The 23,763-nt window shown below is 38.1% G+C and overlaps 5 protein-coding genes, 2 long non-coding RNA genes and 2 pseudogenes across 8 annotated transcripts in view; 3 read left to right on the plus strand and 6 right to left on the minus strand.

The window, feature by feature from the left end:
- LOC117129009 overlaps nucleotides 1–66 on the minus strand; it is a 927-nt gene extending 861 nt beyond the window's left edge. The window contains exon 1 of the mRNA XM_033282289.1: nucleotides 10–66. Within this exon, the coding sequence (XP_033138180.1) occupies nucleotides 10–66 (57 nt within the window). The remainder of the gene's footprint in view (nucleotides 1–9) is intronic.
- A 56-nt stretch (nucleotides 67–122) lies between these two features.
- LOC117129097 lies at nucleotides 123–521 on the minus strand. Its single transcript, XR_004452676.1, has 3 exons — nucleotides 462–521; nucleotides 282–380; nucleotides 123–200 (listed from the first exon to the last, which is right to left on the minus strand). It is a non-coding gene; the product is annotated as an uncharacterized LOC117129097 (long non-coding RNA).
- A 25-nt stretch (nucleotides 522–546) lies between these two features.
- LOC117129092 lies at nucleotides 547–2,884 on the minus strand (annotated as a pseudogene).
- A 287-nt stretch (nucleotides 2,885–3,171) lies between these two features.
- Nucleotides 3,172–7,467, minus strand: LOC117129041. Of its 2 annotated transcripts, XM_033282396.1 has the most exons (17): nucleotides 7,354–7,467; nucleotides 7,221–7,268; nucleotides 7,075–7,143; nucleotides 6,912–6,986; nucleotides 6,747–6,815; nucleotides 6,530–6,679; nucleotides 6,368–6,439; nucleotides 6,218–6,289; nucleotides 6,017–6,151; nucleotides 5,850–5,918; nucleotides 5,670–5,756; nucleotides 5,233–5,592; nucleotides 4,721–5,149; nucleotides 4,332–4,585; nucleotides 4,163–4,244; nucleotides 3,654–4,038; nucleotides 3,172–3,557 (listed from the first exon to the last, which is right to left on the minus strand). In XM_033282396.1, exons 1-17 carry the CDS (start codon nucleotides 7,465–7,467, stop codon nucleotides 3,292–3,294), a joined length of 2,736 nt encoding a protein of 911 aa, XP_033138287.1. In that variant the 3' UTR covers nucleotides 3,172–3,291. The 2 variants fall into 2 exon arrangements, with proteins under 2 accessions (XP_033138287.1, XP_033138288.1); XM_033282397.1 differs by lacking the exons at nucleotides 6,218–6,289; nucleotides 6,368–6,439; nucleotides 6,530–6,679.
- LOC117129098 lies at nucleotides 7,140–8,064 on the plus strand. Its single transcript, XR_004452677.1, has 2 exons — nucleotides 7,140–7,436; nucleotides 7,479–8,064. It is a non-coding gene; the product is annotated as an uncharacterized LOC117129098 (long non-coding RNA).
- Nucleotides 7,483–9,486, minus strand: LOC117129062. The gene is made up of 2 exons (XM_033282429.1): nucleotides 8,086–9,486; nucleotides 7,483–7,996 (listed from the first exon to the last, which is right to left on the minus strand). The coding sequence occupies exons 1-2, from the start codon at nucleotides 8,935–8,937 to the stop codon at nucleotides 7,502–7,504; spliced, it is 1,347 nt and encodes a 448-aa protein (XP_033138320.1). The 5' UTR covers nucleotides 8,938–9,486; the 3' UTR covers nucleotides 7,483–7,501.
- Nucleotides 9,487–9,588: 102 nt separating this feature from the next.
- Nucleotides 9,589–14,252, plus strand: LOC103844280 (annotated as a pseudogene).
- A 302-nt stretch (nucleotides 14,253–14,554) lies between these two features.
- Nucleotides 14,555–19,899, plus strand: LOC103844279. Its single transcript, XM_009121078.3, has 11 exons — nucleotides 14,555–15,201; nucleotides 15,479–15,743; nucleotides 15,842–15,992; nucleotides 16,088–16,781; nucleotides 17,222–17,639; nucleotides 17,711–17,892; nucleotides 17,986–18,142; nucleotides 18,221–18,448; nucleotides 18,517–18,870; nucleotides 18,961–19,062; nucleotides 19,320–19,899. Exons 1-11 carry the CDS (start codon nucleotides 14,663–14,665, stop codon nucleotides 19,578–19,580), a joined length of 3,351 nt encoding a protein of 1,116 aa, XP_009119326.1. The 5' UTR covers nucleotides 14,555–14,662; the 3' UTR covers nucleotides 19,581–19,899.
- A 162-nt stretch (nucleotides 19,900–20,061) lies between these two features.
- On the minus strand, nucleotides 20,062–23,578 carry LOC103844277 (3-ketoacyl-CoA synthase 2). Its single transcript, XM_009121077.3, has 2 exons — nucleotides 22,568–23,578; nucleotides 20,062–21,011 (listed from the first exon to the last, which is right to left on the minus strand). Exons 1-2 carry the CDS (start codon nucleotides 23,342–23,344, stop codon nucleotides 20,199–20,201), a joined length of 1,590 nt encoding a protein of 529 aa, XP_009119325.1. The 5' UTR covers nucleotides 23,345–23,578; the 3' UTR covers nucleotides 20,062–20,198.
- Between the last annotated feature and the right edge of the window lie 185 nt (nucleotides 23,579–23,763).

Consider the following 23,763-nt stretch of genomic DNA (forward strand, 5'->3'; position numbering starts at 1 on the left):
TGTCTCAACACTCCTTTTCCTCTTCTTTTCGTCCAGAGACGGGACGAAGTACTCAACTTTCACCATCTCAACCCCATCAACCAAATATGTTGCCAACACATTTCCTGGATACCATTTATGCAACAAGTATTGTCATCTTGTGATGAAATCTCCACATTTGCTCCGATCTCAAAGGGATTTTGAACTCTGCTTTCTACATCCTGTGATGGTTTAGATTCAAGGATATCCAGTCATTTTGATAGTTGCTGAGTATTTATTAAAGGTTTTAATGAAAGTAATACCTTATTTTGCTCTGTTAAAAGATTTCTGCGAGCTCGGGTATTTGGCTGTGTGTCGGAAATGTTTGGTGAAATGATCTCATTCATAAGCTCGTGAGTCTCCTGAATTCAGGAATGGTTGAATGAACACGTACAAGGGCTTCCAAAAATTACTTGAAAAGTCCAATTTTTTAAAGAAGGTACCTGCTGCGTCTGAATTGGAGTAAGGACTGGAGTCTCAATATTCTGTTGAGCTATTGGAGACCAGGTGTCTCTTTCGTGATCTCATTCATAGGCTCTCGTGTATCCTGATGTCAGGAATGGGATTATGAACACGTACCAAATTCATAATTTTATAAATACCAACAGTTTTCAAAATTATACTTGCCTCATTGTTAAGTTGTTCATCTGCTTGATCTGCATTGGCTTCACCTTGTCTGGAAGCCGTCTCATGAAATGGAGTTGTGTCAGTCTGTGCAAGTACAACAAAAATTAGGAAGGCAAGCCTAAATATGTATAACATCTTCCAAAATTACTTGACAACTCAAAAACTGAATCAAGAACTAGATAAACATTAATTTTAATTTCCGAAAAAAAAGTTACCTCATTGTTTGGAGTTTCATATGAAGTAACTCTTTGTAGTTTCTCTAGGTTTGTCACACGTTCTTTAATCTGTTTCCTGTCTTTTTCAATCAAACACAAACGATCGTTCATGATCCTTAAATTATCTCCCACCATCTCGCTGATTCTGTTGATCTTTGATTCCAAAGACTCCTCCTGATACGAAGTAGAAGCTTGACTCATCCCTCCATTCCCAAACAGTAAAGATGCTCTTCTTATTTCTTCATTAGCACCGTATAGGTCTACTGACATGTTTCGCCAATCTCTAATTTTAAACTTATAACCTCTCTTGGATAAATCGGCCATGTCATCCAGATCTTTATTAGCTTCGTCTTCCATGCAAACATCATCTTCTGGATCATTAGAAATAGGAGGTAGGATGCATGTGACCTTAAGCTGAAACCATAAAAATAATTAGCTTTTAAATGGAGAATCATAAGGCAAAACAGAAACAAGAAAAAAATAATGTAAAAACTTACATGATCTTTGATTTCAATTAGGAGAACATCTATCAGCTGTGGAGAAGCTATTTGAAGGTACTTCTCACACAAAAATATTGGGGTAGACGGTTGAACGCTCAGAATAGGAACAACTTGACTGAATGCATACTGTAGCAAAGGTACTGACTCAAGTATCCATATAAGAAATGCCATAGGGAACCCTTGCAAATCATAATTGTTTTTGTCGAGGCTTTTGTCGACAGCTCTCTGAAGTGATTTTAACAGCAAATTATAAGCTGTTCTCCCCCATGGGTATGTCATCAAGACATCCATATCCTGCGCTATTTTCACATAATCCAAAGTAAAAGTTGTGCCACCGTCGAGAAGGCTCTTCTGTAGTAGTATGCTCTCAATCAGGAGGAGCATTGCAAGGCAGAATCTCTCATCAGAAGCATCTTCTCTTGTGTTTCTGAGCTGCTTCTCCACGTCCTTTACTGTATGAGTACGCCCTTTTAGGAAGTCCCACTTAAATTTCTCGGTTCCCTCTCGTGGTTCTCTTGCTTCACCACTACATTTCAAACCAGTCACCATGTGGAATTCTCTTATAGAGAACCTCATTGGCTGAGCACCAAAATGGAACCATGCTTCGTGTCTCTTCACTGTCTTGATGCTTTTGGTGAGAACTGCGTGCACTATCTTAGCTGATAATTTCAAAGACCTCTCTCCAAGCTTGATCACCGGTCCCAAAAACGTCCCTCTTATTCTGTTGAACTCATCATTTCCTAGAATTTCCTTAACAGTTTTGATATAAGCAACTATCGAGTGTTGGTTTATCGATATCGTCTTCTCTGGCTCTGATCCAATCGGATACCTCAGCTCAGGCAGTGCTAGTCTTAATGGTAATGGATCTCCCATCTTGTTTCTATCCTGCGTAAACAAGAAAAATTTTATTTGTCTAAATTAATTAAAATCCAATTTTCAGGAAGGGTTTCCTGAAAAAATACAAATCCTTCCCGAAGTCTATACACATGCTTTCACATGAACTAGAATTCTACGAATCATATTAGGTTAAAACGAGCAAGTCTATACACAAGCAAAAACCAGGAGACCAATCTCTCAGAAAGAAAACACACATAAGGTTGAATCTGCAACATACCTTCAAGAGATAGAGCTCTAGAAATGGTTTTTCTCGGAGAATAGAGAGAGCTCGCGTAAAAGATCGAGAGAGAGAGAGTTCTGGAGATGGGTTTTCGTCGGAGATCGAGAGATATGGAGATGAGAGAGAGATTCGAGAGGCGGAGACGAGTGAGATTCGAGAAGTTTGAAACGGCGAGAGTGTTGAGACGGCAAGAGTTTTGTTTTTTTTCAATCGAAATGTATTGTTTTGGAAACCTATCCTATATTAATTGGGTTAAGTATGCTTATGTAATATTCTTTAACAGATGATTCTCCTCAGACCAGCGGTTAAACCAAGGCTTTTTATAACTCAAAAGTCTCTCTATCCCCGGGTTCGATATGTGGTGGATTCAAAATCTATTTTAATTCTTTTTTGTGTTACAGTTTGGAGTTAAATAAAATTAAATGTAATCCATAACAGATGATTCTTCTTGGCCTAGTGGCTAAACTCCCACACTATCCAAATACGCAGACTCTCTCCCTCTGGGTTCGATCCTTTGTGGTTCTAAATTTTTGTTGTCTGTAAACATCACAATTTTAAGCTTACCATATACATGTCCAATCCTTAGTATATAATCTCATTTCATTCTTTTTTACATTTGAAACACTTAACTTTTTTTCTGGAAACCCATCCAGAAACAATATTTTAACCTTCCAAGATATATGATACCCAAATAAAATACTTGATATCCTTCCAATCTTTCTTATGTAACCAGACGCCAACAACATAACAAAATAAACAGTCATAACTAAAACCGAGTCTTAACTAAAACAAAAAATGTTTTCATGCATCATTCTCATTTCCCAAAGCTCTCATCCACAAATTGGTTGAAGATCTCACAAGACAAGGTTCTCCTTAGCTCCAATGCATTGTCATCATTAATCTTTGTCATGTCTCCTATCTTCAATGACTGGCACTCCAGAATCTTGACAAGAAATATCCCACAGTTGAAAGGATGTTTTGTCTTGGGTAAACCTTGTGCCTGCTCAATCTCAAATGGAATCATCTTCACCTTATCTACCTCATCACCAGAAGATTCCACCAGCAGATTAGAAATCAACACTGTCATATTTAAAAATCAATATCAAGATAGAATCAGTTGAATATTTCAAACCAAGAAACAGATGAATACATCAAATACAGATTGTTTATACATACCTGCCAACTTTTTCACTTGAGGAATATCAATGCTGTTGCTTTCCTTTTGAAAACAATCATATACTGTGATTCTTTTCTTCTTCAAATGAATTTCCATCCCAATCCAGACATTGCTTTTTTTTCCAAGAGTAATCCCATACACAACATCAACATCTTCTCCCCATGTCTTCTCTGGATATACCTTCCCTCTCACAGTATCTTTAAATAAATCGTTGAAAATCTTTTTACCTTTGACCTTTTCTTTCTTGTAAGCCAAATCATCAGAGAGCAAGCAATGCAAGAACTCCATAGGTAGGAAGCACGCCTTTGGAATCTTGTAGTTGTGGAACCAAGCAGCATTCTCATTTCTTCTGCAATTTAGCATTGCAAAGGCTCCATCAATGTGCTGCAAAAAAAAAGGCAAACATTATCTAATTTGTTACTATATAATTTCCTGAAACTAAACAAATCCTTCCTGAATTTTTTTTAAAAAAAAAAGCTCAAGGCAAGAACATATGTAAACAAATTACCTCTTTCTTAAGGTCCTTTTTTGCATTTTCCATGCTTTGAAAGAAAGATTTCCTTATCTTATTATCATTGATTGATAGGGACCTGCAGTCGATTAAAGATTCAAAGGAATTACCAAACCTCTTATACATAAATATAAGAATATATAGACAAGGACAGAAACATGCTTACGTTTCATGCATGCCGGGCTTTAATGTCATCCAATTTTGAAGCCTTGAAAGCTTATGTTCCGCAGGAGTTGAAAACGGATCAACTGCAGGTATAATCTCAGGTATTACAGTTAAAGCCGGATTTCTGTCAGACTTGAATGGAGTTTTTGTGTCTCTAGATCGTTTAGGCACCCTCTCGCTCCTTCTTAGGAAAACATTATCCATTCCTGAATTTTGTGATGAGGCAGCAGCTTTCCTTTTCTTATCAGGCTTCACCTTTAATCAAACAATAGACACCAAGCAAAATATTATCAAATTTGTTGCAATCGGAATTTCTGGAAACCATTCCTGAAACTAAAATGTATGTATATCAAACAATTCACGTGAAGTATAATTCTAGTTATGATTTACCTTATCTGCCATCTTCCAGACTCCATCTTTCCATTCTCTATGAATTCGCAAATCTGAATGTTTGAATAGAATAGTTTCCATAGAAGTATAGAGACACACCGAGTATGTGTTATCACCAAGTACCATGCTAATTTGTCCGCTGCTCCAGCCATTGTTGTAGAAGGCTTCTACCTTATCCATCATCTCAAAGGATTTTTGGTCACTAGTTGGTGTTGCAGGACGTATTTTGTCAGCCGTGATAGTATCCTGAAGTTTCTGAAGTCTATGTTGGTCTGTGAAGAGTGTCGTGTACTCAACTGTCAGCTCCTCTAGTCCTTCACACAGTTTAAGATCAACAACCTTTCCTGGATACCATATTTCGTCATCAGTAGACAAAATTTCAACCTCTGCGCCTATTTGAAAGTGAGCTAGAAGCCTGCTTACTTCAACCTATTAAAAATGAAGATTCAGTAACATCAGCGGTTTTAAATTGTTAGAATAATAATTAAAGATCAAATATACTCGATGCATACCTCGTTTTTTTCTGAAAAATCTATAGCACTTGTCTGAAGATGCTCTGTTTGCTGAGTAATAGGCGGCATCTTCGAAACATATGTGGAAACTAGCTCAGTAGTAGGTTCTGTAGTATCCTTGAGATTTTCTTCTGCTTGATTCTGCTCTGATGGTGTCTCATCGGATTGATCTCCCTCACTTGTCTGAAGGTGCTGTGTTTGCGGAGTAAGAGGCTGTGTCTTCGAAACATCTGTGGAAACTAGCTCAGTAGTAGGTTCTGTAGTATCCTTGAGATATTCTTCCGCTTGATTCTTTCTGCTTGATTGTGAATGCTCTCCTTCACTTGTAGAAAAATATTGGGTCGCAGTTTCTGTCTCACTCTATAAGACAAAAGTAAATGGTAAGAGTTAGTTGAATAGAAAAATATTACCTAAACATTTTAAATATTTCTTCTTACCAAAGCATTCTTATTTTCTTCAATAACTAGTGCAATTAGTGAAGACAATGGAGAGGAAGGTCTGTAATGCACAGCATGTGTATCCTCCTGTAATAACAGTAAAATAAAAGAGGTAGTTATGAAGAAGTTTCTACAATTTAAAATTCAAGTTGTACTTATGAAAGACATTTCTATGCTTACCTTTTTATTGTTTGCTGAAATGATCTCAGTCAATGGCTGTGTAGCCTCATACGTTTCCTCTGTTACCGTCTGCAAAAAAAACAAAAAAAAGTCAGGTAGGGGATCAAAAACACGTACAAAAGCTTTCAAACATTACTTGAAATCTCCAAGATTTTTTGAACATTTACCTGCTGTTTCTGAATTGGAGTAAAAACTTGAGCCTCAATACTCTTTGGAGATATTGGAGAAGAAGGTGTCTCATTCATTTCCAGTGTTTCTTTTTGCAAAACTTGAGTCTGAGCAGCAGGTGACTCAATCACAATCTGCAAAAAATATCAGGAAAGGCCATCATGAATACATTCAATTATAATTTCTAGAGTAAATATTACCTCATCATCTGGTTTTCCTTCTCCTTGATTAGTTTTGGGTGGCGTTTCATCAGTAGAGGTTTGTGTTTCCCTCTGCCAAAAATTAGAAAGGTCTATATATGTAAATCACCCAAAACTAATTGTAAACTCCAACTGTCATTGAGCATATACCTCTTTTGTCAGATTAGGAGTAAAAACTTGAGTATCAAGGGCAGGCGTGTCATCCGATGGCTCTCTCTCAATCTGTAAAAATTATCACGAAGTCAATCCAGAGTACGTTCTAAAGCTTCCAAACATTAACTTAAAAATCCAAGATTTTTTTTGACCATGTACCTGCTGAGTCTGACTTGGAGTATAAACGGGAGTTTCAATACTCTTTGGAGCTATTGGAGAAGAAGGTGTCTCATTCATTTCTACTGTTTCTTTCTGCAAAACTTGACTCTGACTAGCAGGTGACTCACTTGTTAATTTCTCTCTCACAATCTGCAAAAAAATATCAGGAATGGCCATCATGAATACATTCAACTATAATTTCTAGAATAAATATTACCTCATCATCTGGTTTTCCATCTTGATTAGGATTGGATGGCCTCTCACCGGTAGACGTTTCTGTTTCTTTCTGTCAAAAATCAGAAAAGCCTTTATATGTAAAAAAAAATCACCCAAAACTAATTTGTAAACTCCAACTGTGAAAACAATATCATTGAGCATATACCTCTTTTGTCAGATTAGGAGAGAATACTTGAGTATCAAGGGCAGGAGTTTCATCATCTGATTCATTCATTGTGTCCTGCAAAAATCAAGAATGCATTCTAGAATATGTACAAAAGCTTCCAAATATTACTTCAAAACTCAACAATATTTTATTGGTTACATACCTCATTTGTCAAATTAGGCTGTTGAGACATTGGAGATAAAGGCGTCTCACTCGATGATTGCGTGTAATCCTGCAAAAATCAGGAAGGCATTCAGGATTTTGTACAAGAATTTCCAAATATTTTCTTAAAAATTTTTGAGCATATACCTCATTTTGTTGAGACTTTGGAGATGCAGCTGATTCAATCATTGTCTCCTGCAAAAATCAGGAATGCATTCAAGAAGTACAAAAGCTTTCCAAATATTACTTCAAAACTCAACAATATTTATTGGTTACATACCTCATGTGTCAAATTAGGCTGTTGAGACATTGGAGATAAAGGTGTCTCACTCGATGGTTGCGTGTGAGACATTGGAGATAAAGGTGTCCCACTGGATGGTTGCGTGTGAGACATTGGAGATAAAGGTGTCCCACTGGATCGCTGTTTGTCAAATATTAGGAAGGCATTCAAGAATATGTACAAGATCTTCCAAAAAATACTTGAAAATGCAAATGTAAAAGAAGATGTTTTGAGAATTTACCTTTTGTGTCACGTTAGTGGGAAAAACATTGTTGTTTCCTTCCAACTCTGACACACGAGCTCTAAGATGTATGTTTTCTTCTTCCAGTAATGACATTCGATCCTTCATGCTCTTCAGATTCTCCTCCATTACCGTGATGATCCTGTTCACTTTTTCATTTACTGAATCCTCATCAATCGGAGTAGAAGCTTGGCCAGTCTCCTTATTTGCCATCATTTGAATAAGAGCATCCAATGTGTCAAATGTGTCTACACACCTATTTTCCCAGTCATCGGCTGTAATCTTGTACCCTTTCTTTGTTACATCTTTCACTGTTTCCAACTCGTCACTATATTTGTCTTCAATGGAGATATCATCTTCTGGATCATGAGGAATAGAAGGTAGTATGCAATGGACCTTCAGCTGAGAATATTTCAAAAAAAGACCAATGAGAAACATATTAAAAAGAAGAAGCCAAATAAACTGAGAAACATATACTTGGAAAAGCTTACCTTTGTATCAGCTTCAACCTGTAAAACCCTATCAAGTGATGGATTCTCTATCTCAGTGTATTTTTCACACAAGTAAGTCGGCCCAGGAACCTCAACTGTTGGTACACACTTACTGAACTTATTCCTTAGCAAAGGAATCGACTCTAGTATCCAAAGAAGGAATACTAGAGGATAACCTTGCAACTCAAATTTGGATTTATTCTCCAAATGATTCGCGACAGCGTTTTGAATTGACTTCAGGAGCACAATGTAAGCCTCTTTTCCCCATGGATATGTCATATCCTGTGCATTTTTCGCATATTCCAAAGGAAAACTCCCTCCTTTGCTCTTCCGCAATAATATGCTCTCTACCAGGATGAGCATTGCGAGGCATATTCTCTCCTCAGAAGCATCTTCTCTTGTGTTTCTGAGCTGGTCCACCACGTCACTTAACTTATGACTACGCCCCTTTAGCAATTCCCAATTAAATCTCTCGGTTTCCCTTCGTGGTCCTTCTAATGCACCACTACATTTCAAGCCTGTCATCATATGAAATTCTCTTATAGAGAACCTCATTGGCTGCGCACCGAAATGGAACCAGGCTTCATTCTCCTTGACAGAAACGATGCTTCTAGTGAGAATGGCGTAGACTATCTTTGCTGATAACTTCAATCCTCTCTCACTGAGCTTCATTACAGGTCCCAGAAATGATCCTCGGACTCTTATCATCTCATCTGGTTTTAGGATGCTTTTGACAATAGAGATATAATCTGAACCAGAGTATTGGTTGATTGCTGACTTTTCTTTTGGCTGTGAACCAATAGGATACTTCAGCTCTGGCAGTGCTAGTTTTAGAGGTACTGAATCTCCCATCTTGTTTCTATCCTGCGTAAACAAGGAAAAAAAAAATTTCAAACTTTTCTGGAAGGCTTTCCTGAAATAACACAAATACAAAACAACACAAAAGTCTTCATTTGCTTCGCTTGTTAATAAGAACGAGTAACACACAAATCAAAATCAAAACGCAAGCTTCCCAAATTTTAATTCAAAAACCCTAATTTTAAAAAGTTACCGATTTTGAGAGTAGAGAGTGTGACGCTGATGATTAGATAGCCGGAGAAGATGATTATCGAGCCGGAGAAGATGATTAGCGAGCCGGAGAAGACGATTAGCGAGCCGGAGAAGATGATTCCCGAGCCGGAGACTTCGATTCCCGAGTCGGAGAAGATGATTCCCGAGCCGGAGACGACGATTCCCGAGTCGGAGAAGATGATTCCCGAGCCGGAGACGACGATTCCCGAGTCGGAGACGACAGTGCCGGTGAGGGTTTGAAGATTCCCGAGAGGAGACGACACGATTCGCGATCGAATGAAATGAAATGTTTTTTTTTTCTATTCTTATAACAAAGGGTATAAAGGTAAATTACCCCTTTAATGAAACCTATTTTTGTGACTTCTGATCCTGAGTGCTAGTTTGGGGAGGAAAACTTCAAAAGGTGCTATTATTGACAATTGCCCAAAATTAAACCTCCTTTATATAAAAACAAGGTCTGAACATTAAAAAGGAGATAACAAAATAAATAAATAATAAACAATAAACAACGCGTCCTCTCTAAGCATTTCGTTATCTAAATCTTCAATCTCTCTCTCTCAGATTTAGATCCGTTGAAAGAGATCTTTTGCATTGTTGCTGTTGATCTTTAATCGTAACTGACTCAGACTACGCGATCGATTGACTCGGCGAGGCTGACATGGGAGGCGCGTCTTCGACGCCACGAAACACCGGCAGTGATGATGTTTCTGTCGCGGAGTATCTCATTTCGACTTTCGTCGGGGAGAAATCGTTTCCCCTGGCGTCTGATTACTGGAACAAGCTCCTCGAGCTTCCGTTGAGCTCTCGCTGGCCTAGTGATCGTGTTCACCAGGCCTGCGAGCTTTTCGGTTAGTGGTTCTCATGCACAATGTGTTGAATCCTAGGGTTTACTGAAATAGAAAGATGTGTTATCGAATTGGAATGTTGAAATTTGAGCCTGCGTAAGAGATGTCTTTTTTTTTTTTGTAGGACGAAGCAATGGATACACTAGGCACCTTGCGAAGCTGTTGATTCATCTATCGTGGTGTTTGCAAGAGCTTCTCCAAGATTCTGATGATGATCAGGCTTCTTCTATCTATAAGAGAGCTGTTAACGCAACATATATTTTGTCAGTGTTTTTGAAGCATTTGATTGAGAATGGAAAAAGTGATGGCCTTGAGGAGTTGCATCTATCTCTGGACGAGAGTGAGCCAGTTCCACATGGCTTTGTAATGGGTATTGATTCTCTTAATAGCTCTTTAACCTTTTTTCAGCACTAAGGTAACTTTAGCCTAGTTTGAGTTGGCTTATTGGGAGTGTATTATTTGCAGATCAAGACATCCAGAATTTTGTTATGCATAGTGTGCTAAACTTCATTGGATCAACTGAAGTGAGGTATCCCATATTGCCATGCTTATTGTGTATATTTTATCTATCTTTCAATGTACATTCTCCTGATTTTGATCATTTATTTGGCAAGTCTGAACTCGTATGTTCTACATCAGGAACTTCTGAAGTTCATGATTGTTGCAATGTCTACACAGCTTCTCTCCGGACCATCACCTGGACCAAGAGATGCTAACCCTTTTATTGATGCAGCAATGTCTCAGGTAACATCTTAATTAGCTTTTTTTTCTTCGTTTTTTGCATTGATGTTACCCCCCAGCTACCAATTATTGCTCTTTCTTTTGCTTTGACAATTTTATAGGAGAAGTCTTTGGTTTGTCTGGCTGTCAGAAGATTGCTACTTAATTATATTTCCCGTACGCCTCAAATGCAAAAACCTATTTGTATTCTGATGGAAATTTACCAGGCATTTTGGAAAGAGTTGGTTCTGCAGCTGGTAGGTGTCCGTGTTACATATTATGTTATTCTTGTACATGTTAACCTTTGTCTATTGCCGTTCCGATACCCTATGTTCTCCTGCTTAGCTTTGTGAAACGTACCATGTATTCATGAGAATTTTTCTTTTTGGATATGCAGCGACATTTGTGCTCTTGCCTTTGAACTATCTTGTAAATAACAGTGGTGACGGATCTAAACATCCACTAGCGGAGTTCAGCCTTCATGTTTTGCTAATTCTCACTAATTACCACAAACCTATCATGAGTGATGAGTTTTTAACGGATAAAAGTTATGATAGTGCTACTTCAGAATCAATATCTAAAGGGCATGCATTTTCCTCCGGCAATATCTTTAGCAAGGCTCTGGCAAATGCTAGAGATGTCGAATGTGAGATTTTATACGTATTTGTCTTCATCTTTATGACTAGGGTAGTAGGGTGACCCTATGTGTATATCTAAACTGTTACCCTGTCCCTGATTGCAGTTGATCGCTCAGATGTTGAGGGAAATGCCTACCTTGGCCCACATGTTCGGATACCATTTGCTTCTTTATTTGATACTCTTGGCATGTAAGTTAATTTTCTTCTTGAAAATGTTGTTTTTTTCTTGAGCTTTTTCTCTACAGTAGCTTATTTCTGTTTTTTTTATTAGAGATTTATCCTGTAGAAGTCTTAGCTCAATAAGTTCTTTGCTACTGACGCAATTTGGCTAAGTAGGTGTTTGGCTGATGAGGGCGCTGTCTTACTCCTCTATTCGTTGCTGCAAGGGAACTCTGACTTTAAAGAGAATGTTTTGGTGCAAACTGATTTGGATACTATGGTATAAATCATAAACTTCAGTATGCGTCTGTTTCATTATTTTTATCTATTATCTTCGAAAAGTGGAATTCTATTCTTCACCTTTGTTCACAGTAACTGGACTGTTTTATTTGTTGATGTAAAGTCCTCATGGTTTGATATCAATGATCTATGGTATAAAAGAATATGTATTTTGATGGACAGTTGATGCCTATTCTGGAAACGTTGTATAACGCTTCGAAGAGAACATCATCCAATCAAATATACATGATGCTCATTGTACTTCTCATCCTTAGTCAGGATTCATCATTCAATTCAAGCATTCACAAGATGATATATGCTGTTTCCTATTGTTAAGATTGAATATTTGAAATGATATTTCTCAACATTGTATATTTTCTGATTACGGTTCATTTGAATAGATACTTCCTAGCGTTCCATGGTACAAGGAGCATCTCCTTCATCAGATGTCTCTTGGCTCCTTAATGGTCATTATTCTCATCAGAACAGTGCAGTACAACCTTTCTAAACTGCGGGTATAGCTTTACATTCATATATTAGCGACGAAACATGTGTTTCAATATGTTCTTCATAGTTTTACCGTTTAGGTAGCTTCAAGCCTCATAAGAGTGTAATCAAGTTGATAGTCAGGTGTCAAACTGAACCTGCAACTAATTTGGAGATGTATCAGAAAATAAGCACTTAGATATAAATTTCTTTCCGTTTAGGCTGGGTGGTGTTGTGCTTTCTTATGTACGGAAGGCCATTTGTTTGGTAAATTAACTTGTGGTGTTTATTGTGACATTTTTTTTGGGCGTTTACAGGATGTATATCTGCAGACTACATGCCTTGCAACCTTGGCGAACATGGCACCCCATGCTCATCATCTTAGTGCATATGCCTCGCAGAGGCTTGTCAGCCTTTTCTACATGCTTTCTCGAAAGTATGCAATCAATTCCTATCATTTATGACTTTGATTATGTCTTGTGTAGAATGATGCTCATTATGGATCCTATGTAACTGAACATGAGTTGTCTAACATAGGTATAACAAGTTATCGGAGTTGACAGGTGAAAAGCTGCAGAGTATCAAAATAAGCTTCGCAGGAGAGGGTGATGGCGTTTCTGAAGATCTGGTAAGGCATAGTTAGTTCAAGCACTTAATATATTGCAGTGGATCGTCGTGTTATCCTTTAATGTGTGTTTCCCAACTTGCAGGCAGCAGAGTTGCAAATCTTTACTGATTTCTTGAGACGTGTCCTTGATATATTAAATGCAATTTTGACGTACGCATTGCCAAGAAATCCAGAGGTATATCACATTGTCATTTTATTCTTGGCAGCATGAGTTACATATTTAATCCTTGTTCTTCCTTCACTGAATCAATCTGTAATTCTGGTTTCTGCAGATCGTGTATGCAGTTATGCATCGGCAAGAAGTGTTCCAACCTTTCAAGAATCATCAGAGATTTCATGAGCTAGTCGAAAATATATACACAGTAGGCTGCATCACAGTTTCATAGGCTTTTAAATTCAGTAAAAATTAGAAAGAACAGAGTATCTGATTGATCCATTTGTTTCTCAAATTGCTTACCTAATCATCAGTTTTCTATTTAGGTCTTAGACTTTTTCAATAGCCGCATGGACTCTCAAAGATCGGATCGAGAATGGTCAGTGCAGAAAGTTCTTGAATTCATCATCGACAGTTGTCGGTTTTAGCGAGGCGAAGGCATGAAGGTAAACAAATGATTTAACACTTATCACTGATATATAATTTTTCCTTTCATTAGAATTATTAAAGTTCATATCATTCTTTTATTCTTTTCATTGTTCATTGCAGATGTTTACTCAACTTCATTTCTCATATGAACAAGAGGGTCACCCAAAAGAGTTCTTTATTCCATACGTTTGGCAACTAGTTTTTTCCAGATGGTAACCCACGCTTTCACTCTTTCATATCACGATGTATTAACGAAGAATACCAATCTCATTCCTCTTTCACCATTTTCGTTTGTTTGCAGCGGATTTAGTTTTAGTCCGGACGCCATCAACTTATTCCCAGTGCCACACCAAGTTGAGGTAAGTGCCTCAAATGTGCCAAAACACAAACAAACATATCCACATTATTTGGACATGCCCTCTGCTTCGATCTGTGAACTATAAATGGGCACATGTATTGAATAATCATCCTTTGTAACATAAGATTGTTTTTGAAAAAAAAACATTTACAGAAACAGGAAGAAGATGGAAGAGGAGAAGTAGTGGAAGAAGGGAAAGAGAAGAAGGTGCAAGAGCTGATCATCGAGCAGAGAATCGTCTTGGATCCATAGTAGGAGAATCCAGGTGGAAGGATGTATGTAAATATTTATACGGTTCAAATAAGATAAATACTGAAAAAAAGACGTAATTATTCTCCATTAATATAGTGTGTAGATCCTCTTCTCTTTTTGGTTTATGAACGTTAATGTCCTTAACATATACAGTTTACTCCCCTCTTCCAAAATTTAGAGAGAAAAATTATTACCATGGTCAAATGTTTCTTTCACTTCTGCCTTAAAAGCACGTGAATTATACTTGTCGTTATTAAAGAAAAAATGGAAAAAAACAGTGGTGTAGATTTTTTACCATGTTCAGATACGTTGTACACTTTTGTATCTCTCTCCCTTTATACGTCATGACAAGACAACTCTAGGGTTTCTCTCCTTGGTTGGTTTCGAGCGCCTCCCTTCCCTCTCTTCCCCCATCTATGATTCACCTCTCCTGGGCTCGATTCCCTCTTCAATTAAACATTTAATTCTTCCCGCCCACCTCACAGATCTCTCTCTCTCTCTCTCTAAGCTTTTTTAATTTAATCTCATTTTCACTTTCTAACCTCTTGTATCGATCCAATGGGGTTCTCTGATTCACCGGAACCTATTAAACGCGGCGAAAAGGAAGCGAAGAGCAAAGGGTCCTCCGACGAAGAGGTTGATGAGAGTGGTTCCACCACAGCCAGTAGCAGCAAAGTTATAATAAGCTTAGAGGACGAATCTGTAATCGATGTCTCCGGTCAAAGTCTGGACCTTTCTCTCCTCGACAACAACAACTCGGACGATGGGTCCGTGAAAGGTCTCTACTTTTTCAGAAATGTCTTCACTTTGATCCCCAAATCAATCGGAGGGTTCGGGAGCTTGAAGAAGCTCAAGTTCTTCAGCAACGAGATCGACCTTTTCCCGCCGGAGCTAGGGGGTTTAGTCGATTTGGAGTATCTCCAGGTGAAGATATCGTCGCCGAGCCTCGGCGAGGGCTTGTCGTGGGACAAGCTCAAGGCTTTGAAGGAGCTCGAGCTCACTAAAGTCCCCAAACGATCCTCTGCTTTGACCCTTTTGAGCGAGATCTCGGGGCTTAAGTCCTTGACGAGACTCTCTGTTTGTCACTTCTCCATCAGGTAAAAAGCTTCCGCCTTTTGTGCCCTATCGCTTCGGTTCCAGCTTCTTAATTGCTTCATCACATTGATAAATCAAATACAGATGGTGGCTTTTGACAGTTTCAGTTGTGGGTCCGTGTAGGAAACGTAAGTTAGATTAAACTATTGAACATGCCTATATGCTGTTCTTTTTGCTTTCTCGCTTATAATGTTCAGTTTGATAACACTAGATTGTTTATTAGTGTTTTTGTTTAATAATGTGTCTGGATTTGATCTTTGTATCCTCACTTGTTTGCAGATATCTTCCTGCGGAGATCGGATGTCTGACGAGTCTAGAGTACCTGGATCTCTCCTTTAACAAGATCAAGAGTTTGCCTAACGAGATAAGTTATCTGAGTTCGTTGGTGTCCTTGAAGGTTGCTCACAACAGGCTGATTGAGCTACCATCGGTTTTAGCTTTATTACAAAACTTAGAAAGCCTGGACGTATCAAACAACCGTTTAACAACACTTGATCCTCTCGATCTAAGCTTAATGCCTGGACTTCAGATTTTAAATTTACAGGTACTTACTTTGTCTCTCTGATTTTACACACCAGGAGTTCACTGGATTCTTTAATCTGACAGAGTTTTTTTTGGATTTTTTCTTTTTGTGTTATCAAGTTCAATAAGCTGCCGTGTTATTGCTGTATTCCCGCATGGATACAGTGTAATTTGGGAGGAAACTATGAAGAGATGGGAGTTGATACTATGAGTGAAATGGATGTTTATGAAACCCCTTATGAAAACTACACCATAACTCTTCCTCATAAAGGTGTGAATTTAATAATAAAATTGAGAGTTTGTTACTTCTTTGCTTTTAATTTGCTGTACTGAATGGTAGATTTGCTGTTTCTTGTGTTTTTTTAGGCTTCCACCGTAACCCATTAATTATGTCAAATGGGGTCTCTTCCATCAGTAGATGCTTCTCGGCTCGCAAATCAAGCAAGAGGTGGAAGCGGAGACAGCATTACTACCAGCAAAGGGCAAGGCAGGAGCGCTTGAACAACAGCAGGAAGTGGAAAAGTGAAGTCTCTCCGGAGGAATTAAATTTGAAGATGTATGTAGTAGAAGAAACTGGGAAACAGGGAATGGTTGATAGCATCTGCTTGGATGATAATTATAAACTGTCAGAAGAGTCTGAAATAGTAGAATCCGTCGTCACTTCTGAAGAGCAAGAGAGCAGTTTGAAATCTGATTTAGTTTCTGACAATTCCCAATTAAAGAGTGAAAGAGATAACAAGGAGTGCTGTGAGGTCAAGGCATCTTCTTCTCCCTCTTTAGACTATAATTCTTCTTCAGAGAGAAAGAAGCCAAATCACAAGCCAAAGTCAAAGAGATGCTATGATGAGGATCTAGATAACCCAAAAGCTTCTAAATGCCACAGGCCGTCTACTGATACTGCTAATCTATCGTACAAATACAGCAGCAGCTCATTTTGTAGCACAGAAGATTCTCTTCCTGATGGATTTTTCGATGCTGGGCGTGATAGGCCCTTTATGCCTCTTAGTAGGTATGAGAAGATTTTGCCGCTTGATTCACGTGAAGTCATACTCTTGGACAGGTAATAACACTTATCACTTATAGTTAAATCATTTATATTTATCTATGGGTTAGAGCTAGGCCTGCGGGTTCGGTTTATTCGGGTAGTTCGGATCGGTCCGTTCGGAATACGGTTAGCTCGGTCGGTCAAAATCTCACTAAAGTGAACAGAAAAAAGTTCGTTTACCCAAGTTTTCTGTTTTGCGGTTAGTTCGGTTAAAATTTTGGTTTAATTTGAATAAAATTCGAAAAAATTTGGTTCATTCGGTTATTTCGGTTTGGATTTTGGTTAGTTCGATTAGTTCTGTTAGGTTATTTCGGCTAAGATTGGTACTCTTTGGATTTTTTTTTATAAAACTGAACTAACCGATTACCAAACCGAAAACCGAACTTTTTGGTTCGGTTAAAAATCCCACCCCTAGCAGGAGCTAACCTTTGCCTATGTTCTGTTTATCTTAAAAGGGCAAAGGATGAAGAATTGGATGCAATCACTTCCTCTGCTCGAGCCCTTGTTTCTAGATTGAAGAAACTGAACCGTTTAACTGCGGATGTAGACAACTTTCAAGTTGCATCATACCTCGCCCTTTTTGTGTCGGATCACTTTGGTGGAAGCGACAGAGCTTCTGTTGTTCAAACAACCCGGAAGGCAGTGTCTGGCTCAAACTACCAGAAACCGTTTATCTGCACCTGCTTGGCTGGGAATCAAGACGACTTGGCTGCTCTTAACAAACAGGTTTCAGGGGGGACTGCTCAAGATGTCAGTTTGTCCGATGTGTGTGAAACATCATTACGTTCTATCAAGTCCAAGCGGAACTCTATAGTGATTCCTCTAGGGAAACTGCAGTTTGGCATCTGTAGGCACAGGGCCTTGCTCATGAAGGTACTCAAATAAATTTACTTACATCTGAACTCTTTGGTTACTCTTAGTTCTGATTCTTTTTGGTTTCTCAGTTCCTTTGTGACCGTATGGAACCTCCGGTGCCTTGTGAGCTTGTCAGAGGCTATCTAGACTTCATGCCGCATGCCTGGAACGTTGTTCATGTAAAGAGAGGTGACTCTTGGGTTCGTATGGTTGTTGATGCTTGCCGTCCTCATGACATCAGAGAATATACAGATCAAGAATATTTCTGCCGGTATAACACTCTTGGACCCTCTTCTATGTCGTATGCTTGATTCTCTACGCTTTGATTTTTTTATATTAATTACCAATGACGTGGTATTGTCAGGTACATTCCTCTTAACCGGCTTAGCGAATCCATTTGCGCAAGAGCAGGACTGGAACCAGGGAGTTCGTTTTCTTCCCTGTCAACGGGTGAAGGAGTAGAGAGAGCTAATAGTAGTCTTATCCGATGCAAGCTGGGCTCCTCTTCAGCAGCTTTGAAGGTTTGTTTTTATAGTCTTTTCCCCTCTTTGAGTTTTTTGAGTAAACTTACTGAATAATTTCATATCTCCTTTCCTTAGATGCGTACATTAGAGGTCTCCGGAGCTTCGGTAGATGACATTAGGACGTTCGAGTATACATGCTTAGGAGAAGTGAGGATTCTAGGAGCATTGAAACATGACTGCATCGTGGAGTTATACGGACACGAGATATCTTCCAAGTGGATAACTTCTGAAAATGGAAACGAACATCGACGCATATTGCAATCTTCTATTCTCATGGAATACATTGAAGGAGGATCTCTAAAGGTATACCTTCTTCTTTTACTCTGCATCATCAATGAAAACCTTCTCTTCATTGTTTTACTTCTCTTCAGGGTCACATTGAGAAGCTTTCTGAAGATGGTAAACATCATGTACCAATGGATCTAGCCTTGTCTATCGCAAGAGATATCTCAGGAGCTTTAATGGAGCTTCATTCCAAGGATATAATCCACCGTGACATAAAAAGCGAAAACGTTCTGATCGATCTTGACAACCAAAAAGCAAACGGAGAAGAACCTATTGTGAAGCTCTGTGATTTCGATAGAGCTGTTCCTCTTAGGTCTCACTTGCACGGTTGCTGCATTGCTCACGTCGGAATCCCGCCTGCTAACGTCTGCGTCGGTACGCCGCGGTGGATGTCCCCTGAGGTCTTCAGAGCAATGCACGAACAGAACTTCTATGGGCTTGTACGTTTCTCCAACATTACTTTGTTCATCAGAGTTTCTCTTTTTTTTTTGTCTTCTTGGTTATGAGTTTGCTTGTGTTTTTTTTTTCAGGAAGTGGATATATGGTCATTCGGGTGCCTAATCTTCGAGCTACTGACACTACAAATCCCATATTTCGAGTTATCCGAGCTTCAGATTCATGAATCTCTACAGGTTTGTTTGTCCCACTTATTTTTATTACCATTTACACTTGCTTGAGATATGACAACCAATGTTCAAAAAATCGTTAGGCTGTAGTTAGGTGAAATTAATGATTAGACTGGCGCCTAGATCGATTTTTTGAACGCCTAAACCGATTTATAAAAAATTGTTTTAGAAATCATTTCGTTTAGTTCTGATTTGCCTGCTAGACCAAAATTTAGAACACTGATGACAACTAACAAGTTTATTTACTTTTACTTTTTAACCAGAAGGGCAAAAGGCCAAAATTACCGGAGGAGCTAGAGACATTGATCTCTGAAACAGAGGAAGATGACGAATCAGCCAAAAAGCTGCGTGAAGAGTATGACTTAGCCGAATCTGACTTGGACACAATGAGGTTTCTTATCGACGTGTTTCGCCTTTGCACGGAGGAGTCTCCTTTAGACCGTTTAAACGCTGGAGACCTCCATGAAATGATTCTTTCATGGACAAAAAGCAAGTCTCCTACAGGTACTACTTCCACTTCTTGAAAACAAGCTCAAGCCTTTGAAGCTTGAAAGAGAGAAGATAGTCTTTGTAAGTTGTGGTTTCGTTAGGCTTTAGGGATTATTTATGAGACAAAGATTTGGTCTCATATAGAGGGTCTAAGGGCTCGTAAGCTTATGGGAATCAGAGAACTAATAGATCGTTAAATTATTTCTCGTAACTTGTTTGTTTCTTCATCTTGTAACCTTCAGTGTATCATGTAGACACCATTGTATCATTCTTTCAGGTTTTTATTTAAACAAAGAGCATATGAACCAAAACAGAATTGATGCGACAACATTTAAATGTCCTTTTGTAAGATAAGTATTAGTGTATACTATGTTTTTTTTTCTTGGCAAACATTCTCTGACAACCGTTTAATCACATTATTAAACCTGCTCCATTTACACAATAACATGGATAATGACCTCAACTTTGAATATTGATTCGGGTCTATGTTGATTGACCCTTGATTGAAAAAAAGAATAGGGTGGAAGTGAAAGTGGAATTACAGTTAACAAAGGTAGACGAGTATACAAGTAAATAAATAAAAAGATTGATAGATAGAAATTGAGATATACATGCAACGTGAATCATATTACATAACAAGAGAAGGTTCGAAGCTATCGAGATTCGGAGGAAGATGACACTAGAGATACTCTCGGAACCTGAACAGGAAACTCATGAATCTCATCGATCCATGGATTAGTCTTCTCCTCCTTGGACGGATCAATACTTCTCAAAGCTCTCCAAACCGCACTATTACACTTAAAACCTGACCCAAAAGCAATCTGCCAAGTCCTATCTCCTCTCTTGATCCTCCCTTTAGCTTCACTATACGCAAGCTCATACCACAACGAGCTACTCGAAGTGTTCCCAAACCTGTTCAGAGTCATCCTCGAAGGCTCCATATGCCACTCAGAAAGATCCAGATTCTTCTCAATCTCATCAAGCACTGCTCTGCCTCCCGCGTGGATGCAGAAATGCTCGAAAGCTAGCTTGAAGTCAGGAATATAAGGTTTTATTTTCTTGACCTTAAACACTTTTCGAGCCACGAGCGTCATGAAAAAGAGAAGTTGTTCGGACATAGGCAGGACAAGCGGTCCAAGCGTGGTGATGTTCGTTTTGAGAGCTTCTCCGGCGATAGCCATTAGGTTTTTGGAGAGTGACACACCTATTTTGTTGTTGTCGTTGTTGTCTTCGCGTTGGTAAACGCAGTTAAAGGCGTTGTCGTCTGCTCCTTTGTGAGTGCGGACAGTGTGAATTAACTGATACTTTGAGCGGCGGCGGTCGGAGGAGCGGTTAGAGAGGAGAACGGCGGCGCCGCCCATTCGGAAAATGCAGTTTGAGAGAAGCATTGATCGGTCGTTGCCTAAGTACCAGTTTAGGGTTATGTTCTCTGTGCTCACTACTAGTGCATATGAGTTTGCTTGAACCTGCATGAAATTAAAGTTTGGGAATTAGGACATGCATGTATATATATGTGTAAGCATAACAAATAATTTGGAAGTACTTTCTGTAAATGTATGTCAATATAGTTTGGATTTTTGATTAAATTAAACGAATATTTTTGGCATACTTTGTTACTTTCCAATCGGGTTTCACAGTTTTGCTATTTATCAATGTTAATAGAAAATAAATAAAAATAATTTGAAAATATATATAATGAAACGCGTAAAATACATGCATGTCACCATATGTGAGACCTTACGTGTATTTATATTTAGTGAAACTTATACTCCTAAAAAAACTTGCTGTGTGAAGTTGTTCAACAAACCTTTCCTCGATTAAACATAGCTAAGCAAGACACGTCACCTATAAATTTTGTTTAAACTAAGGTTAATAGGTACGAGAATATTTCCCTTAACTAAAGGCTTAAACTATTCTGTTTCCAAAATATTAATTAACTTATCTTACGTTAAATTGGTCTTACATATGATTTTCACGTTCTCTTTTCACGTTCTCTTCTCTTTTACATAATTATATAATGAAATGTTAATGATTGAAGAAAAGAATATATGTACTTCCAAGAAAGGATTAGCCAATTTAGTCTTATTAATCATTTAATTTTTTACAAAAATATCATTAATCATATATTCCCTCCGTTCCCTAAAAAATCAATGTTTTAGAATTTTCACACTTTTTAATAAAACATATTAAAATTTAGCTATAAATGCAAAGTTTTTTGTAATTTTATATTTTCTATATTTTTAAATCAATAAAATTTTAAGAAATGCAATTAATGTTCTTGAATTTTACAATTTTTTATTATTAGTTAACAAAAATTACATTGAAAATATAAAATATTTATTTTTTTGAAACACAAGTTTTTTTAAGAATATAGATTTTTGAAGAACGGAGGAAGTAAATGGTATCTCAAAAAACTTTCATATGATTTTTCTTTGCGGCAGCCTTTTTATGTTATTACTAGTACAAATAAAAAATCATGATAATTAATATTGTTGTATATATTCCGACAGGTTCTACAGCTATGCAAATTCAACCGTTACATGCGACACTTTGGACTGACCGTAGGTCCGTAACATATATATACTCTAGTGTTTTGTAACTATCATATGTACACACACGCCCATTGGTTCATATACTGAATACAAAATCAAAATGTACTTGTTATTAATGTAACCTGTAGTTTTTCAATTTTCGCAACTACCACCTATCTAGAGACAAAAGAAAGCCTGGCACAAACTTCATAAATGTGCACGTGCTCACAATCAAAGCTAGAGTTTTACTTTTACCATTGTTTCAAATAAAATCAGCAACCAAAAAATTATATAGATAATGACAAGACGTGAAGAAAACTAGAAAAGTCCCAACCAACCTCTCCACCCAAAACGTAATTTGTTTTTCTCATGAAATTCTTATTTCTTGTCAAATGGTCCTATTGAAAGCAAAGCTGATTATATAGTAGTACTAAATGACCAAAAAAAATCCATAATCTATAATTAATGGAGGGAATTTGATAAATAATTACCTGAAGAAGCTGTTTTGCGAGATCAATGGAGATAAGACCAGCACTACAACCCATACCACCAAGATTATAGCTCAAGATGTTTCCTCTAAGCTTATATTTATTCACGATCATAGCCGACAAAGAGGGCGTCGGATTAAACAAGCTACAATTCACCACAAGTATCCCAATATCCTTAGGCTTAACTCCAGTTTTCTCAAGCACTGCGTCTATGGCTCCAAACATAACCGTCTCCGCTTCTTTCCTCGCTTCCGACATACATGGATTCGGCGGGACACGTAAGAGAGCCTCGGGAAAGTAAGTCTTCTGTCCTAAACCGGAACGTTCGAGGATCTTTTGTTGGAAAGCGAGGTTGTCTTCTGTGAAGATACCAACACGTTGAGACCGGTCCATGAATGTTTCTCGTGTGCATATTAGAGAAGGGTCGGGTTTGTAGCAAGCGAAGTCGAGGAGGAATACTTTGCGAGGACGGGTTGTGAAGTAGAGAGTTGTTAGAAAGATAAGAAGAGTAGCGAAGAGAGTGGACGGGAGGAGGTGGAAATGGAGGAGGTGGTTACATAAGAGAGTGAGATCGGAGAGTTTGAAGGAGGAGGAGGTTGCAGCAAAGAGGACGGGGAGGAGGATGATGTAGACGGCATTAGAGATTAAGTAGTGGTAACCAAGTTTAACGTATTTGAGACGTACCGATAAGAGGAAGTTTGGGAGTTTTTGGTTTGTTACATCAACGGTGGTAACTGGTGAATTGTTATTGTTTGCACTTTGAATGTGATTCTCATTCATGGTATCTAGGTCTTTTGGCTTACGACCAACAAAAAAAGAAGAAGAGATTAAGTGTTTAATGTAGAGAAAGAGATAACTTATGGCCTAAAAAGTTGGAAGAATTATTGAGAATTTATAGGCAAAGATTTAGAAAGAGAACGAGGCAATTTAATAAATGTAAGTATGGTACATAGTTCCTATGGTTATTGTTGTGGAGGTGAACGAACTATCAACTATGCATTGACTCGGTTCTGACCGAAACCGATCAAACATTGTTATTTATATATGAATATACATATTTGACGGTTTTATTTCATTTTGGATGATACTTTCATATTTTAATACTGAAACTTATAAAGCAAGATACATTCTAAAAACGATCTGAATTTTCTGTATGAGATTCTCAAATTCATAGATTGTGTATAACGTTGAACTTATAT

This window comes from Brassica rapa, chromosome A10 (assembly GCF_000309985.2).
Source record: "Brassica rapa cultivar Chiifu-401-42 chromosome A10, CAAS_Brap_v3.01, whole genome shotgun sequence".
Lineage (NCBI taxonomy): Eukaryota > Viridiplantae > Streptophyta > Magnoliopsida > Brassicales > Brassicaceae > Brassica > Brassica rapa.